This window comes from Electrona antarctica (genome assembly GCF_951216825.1).
Source record: "Electrona antarctica genome assembly, chromosome: 1".
Lineage (NCBI taxonomy): Eukaryota > Metazoa > Chordata > Actinopteri > Myctophiformes > Myctophidae > Electrona > Electrona antarctica.
In genome coordinates, this window is record NC_136806.1 from 54,443,443 (window position 1) to 54,444,533 (window position 1,091).

At 47.0% G+C, this 1,091-nt stretch overlaps 1 protein-coding gene across 1 annotated transcript; it reads left to right on the forward strand.

Moving 5' to 3' along the window:
- Positions 1-372: 372 nt before the first annotated feature.
- LOC306920643 (optic atrophy 3 protein homolog) lies at positions 373-744 on the forward strand (the record flags this gene model as incomplete). The annotated part of the gene is made up of 1 exon (XM_079497452.1): positions 373-744. The coding sequence occupies one exon, from the start codon at positions 373-375 to the stop codon at positions 742-744; it is 372 nt and encodes a 123-aa protein (XP_079353578.1).
- Positions 745-1,091: the final 347 nt, after the last annotated feature.

Consider the following 1,091-nt stretch of genomic DNA (forward strand, 5'->3'; position numbering starts at 1 on the left):
ATACTGTACAAATTAGAAATTGGAATTGGAAAATAAAGAGCATTTAATTTTAGTTGTTGAAGCTGAAGCTGTTGAAGCTGATCTTTGTGGCATTTTAGCCTGTTCATTTGTTTGACCATGAACTTGATCATATCTCTTTACCAGTCCTTGAGTGGCGGATTGTCGGATAATGGGTCCCCATTGTTAGCAATGGGAAATTGCAAGGGTGTCTGTCTGCGCAAATCATTGTTGTAGGCATGGATGGCAACAGTTCGTATTGTGTGATGTCAGAATCTTATCAGCCTATACATAAGGTGTTATATGGCGTTAGATGTGGCCTTATTCCGGGGGATGACATAAGACGTAAGACCTCTAAGTAGTGTTTCCTTTACAATGCTAGTCCGCGGTGCCTTCCCCATCACCAAGCTGCTCTACAAGCTGTCTGTTGTACAGGGAGTACAACAGACAAGCAGGCTGGTACAGGCCGGAGCTGGTACAGGCCGGATCCACTGGATGGAGATGCGGATCATGGGTTCCCTGGGCGCTGCTGCCGGCAAGCCACTGAGCGAGGAGGAAGCGGCTAAGCTCGGGGCAGACCTGCTGGCAGAGGTCATCGTCTACCTTATCGGAGGAAGCTGCATTGTGCTGCTGAACCGCAGACAGGCCGCCAACTCACGCCGCAAGGAGGAGGAGCTACAGAATCGTTTAGGCGAGCTGGCCACGACCGCAGAGGTCAACAGGCTATTGCAGTCCAGTCTCGTCTAAGTGGTGTGGTTGGACATACAGTATGAATCCAGGAATCTCTGCATGTGTCTATGTTCCTTTTATGCTCATGTATGGAGATCCACCAAAGGTCAACCAAAGTGCTGTAAGAAATACATAAAAATAATGGGAAAAAAACCCACAAGAAAGTGGAAGGTATAAATAAAAACACAACAAAAGAACAGCAATTACACAGCTTTAATTTAAGCCGCACATAAACCAAAATGCAATCCAGGCTCAGGCAGAGTTAAAAGCCAAAAAATGAGTTTAAGAGAAGACGCTAAGGAGCGAGCAGACTTCATTCATAGGGGCAGACTGTTCCAGAGGTTGGGGGCCGGCCACTGAAACAG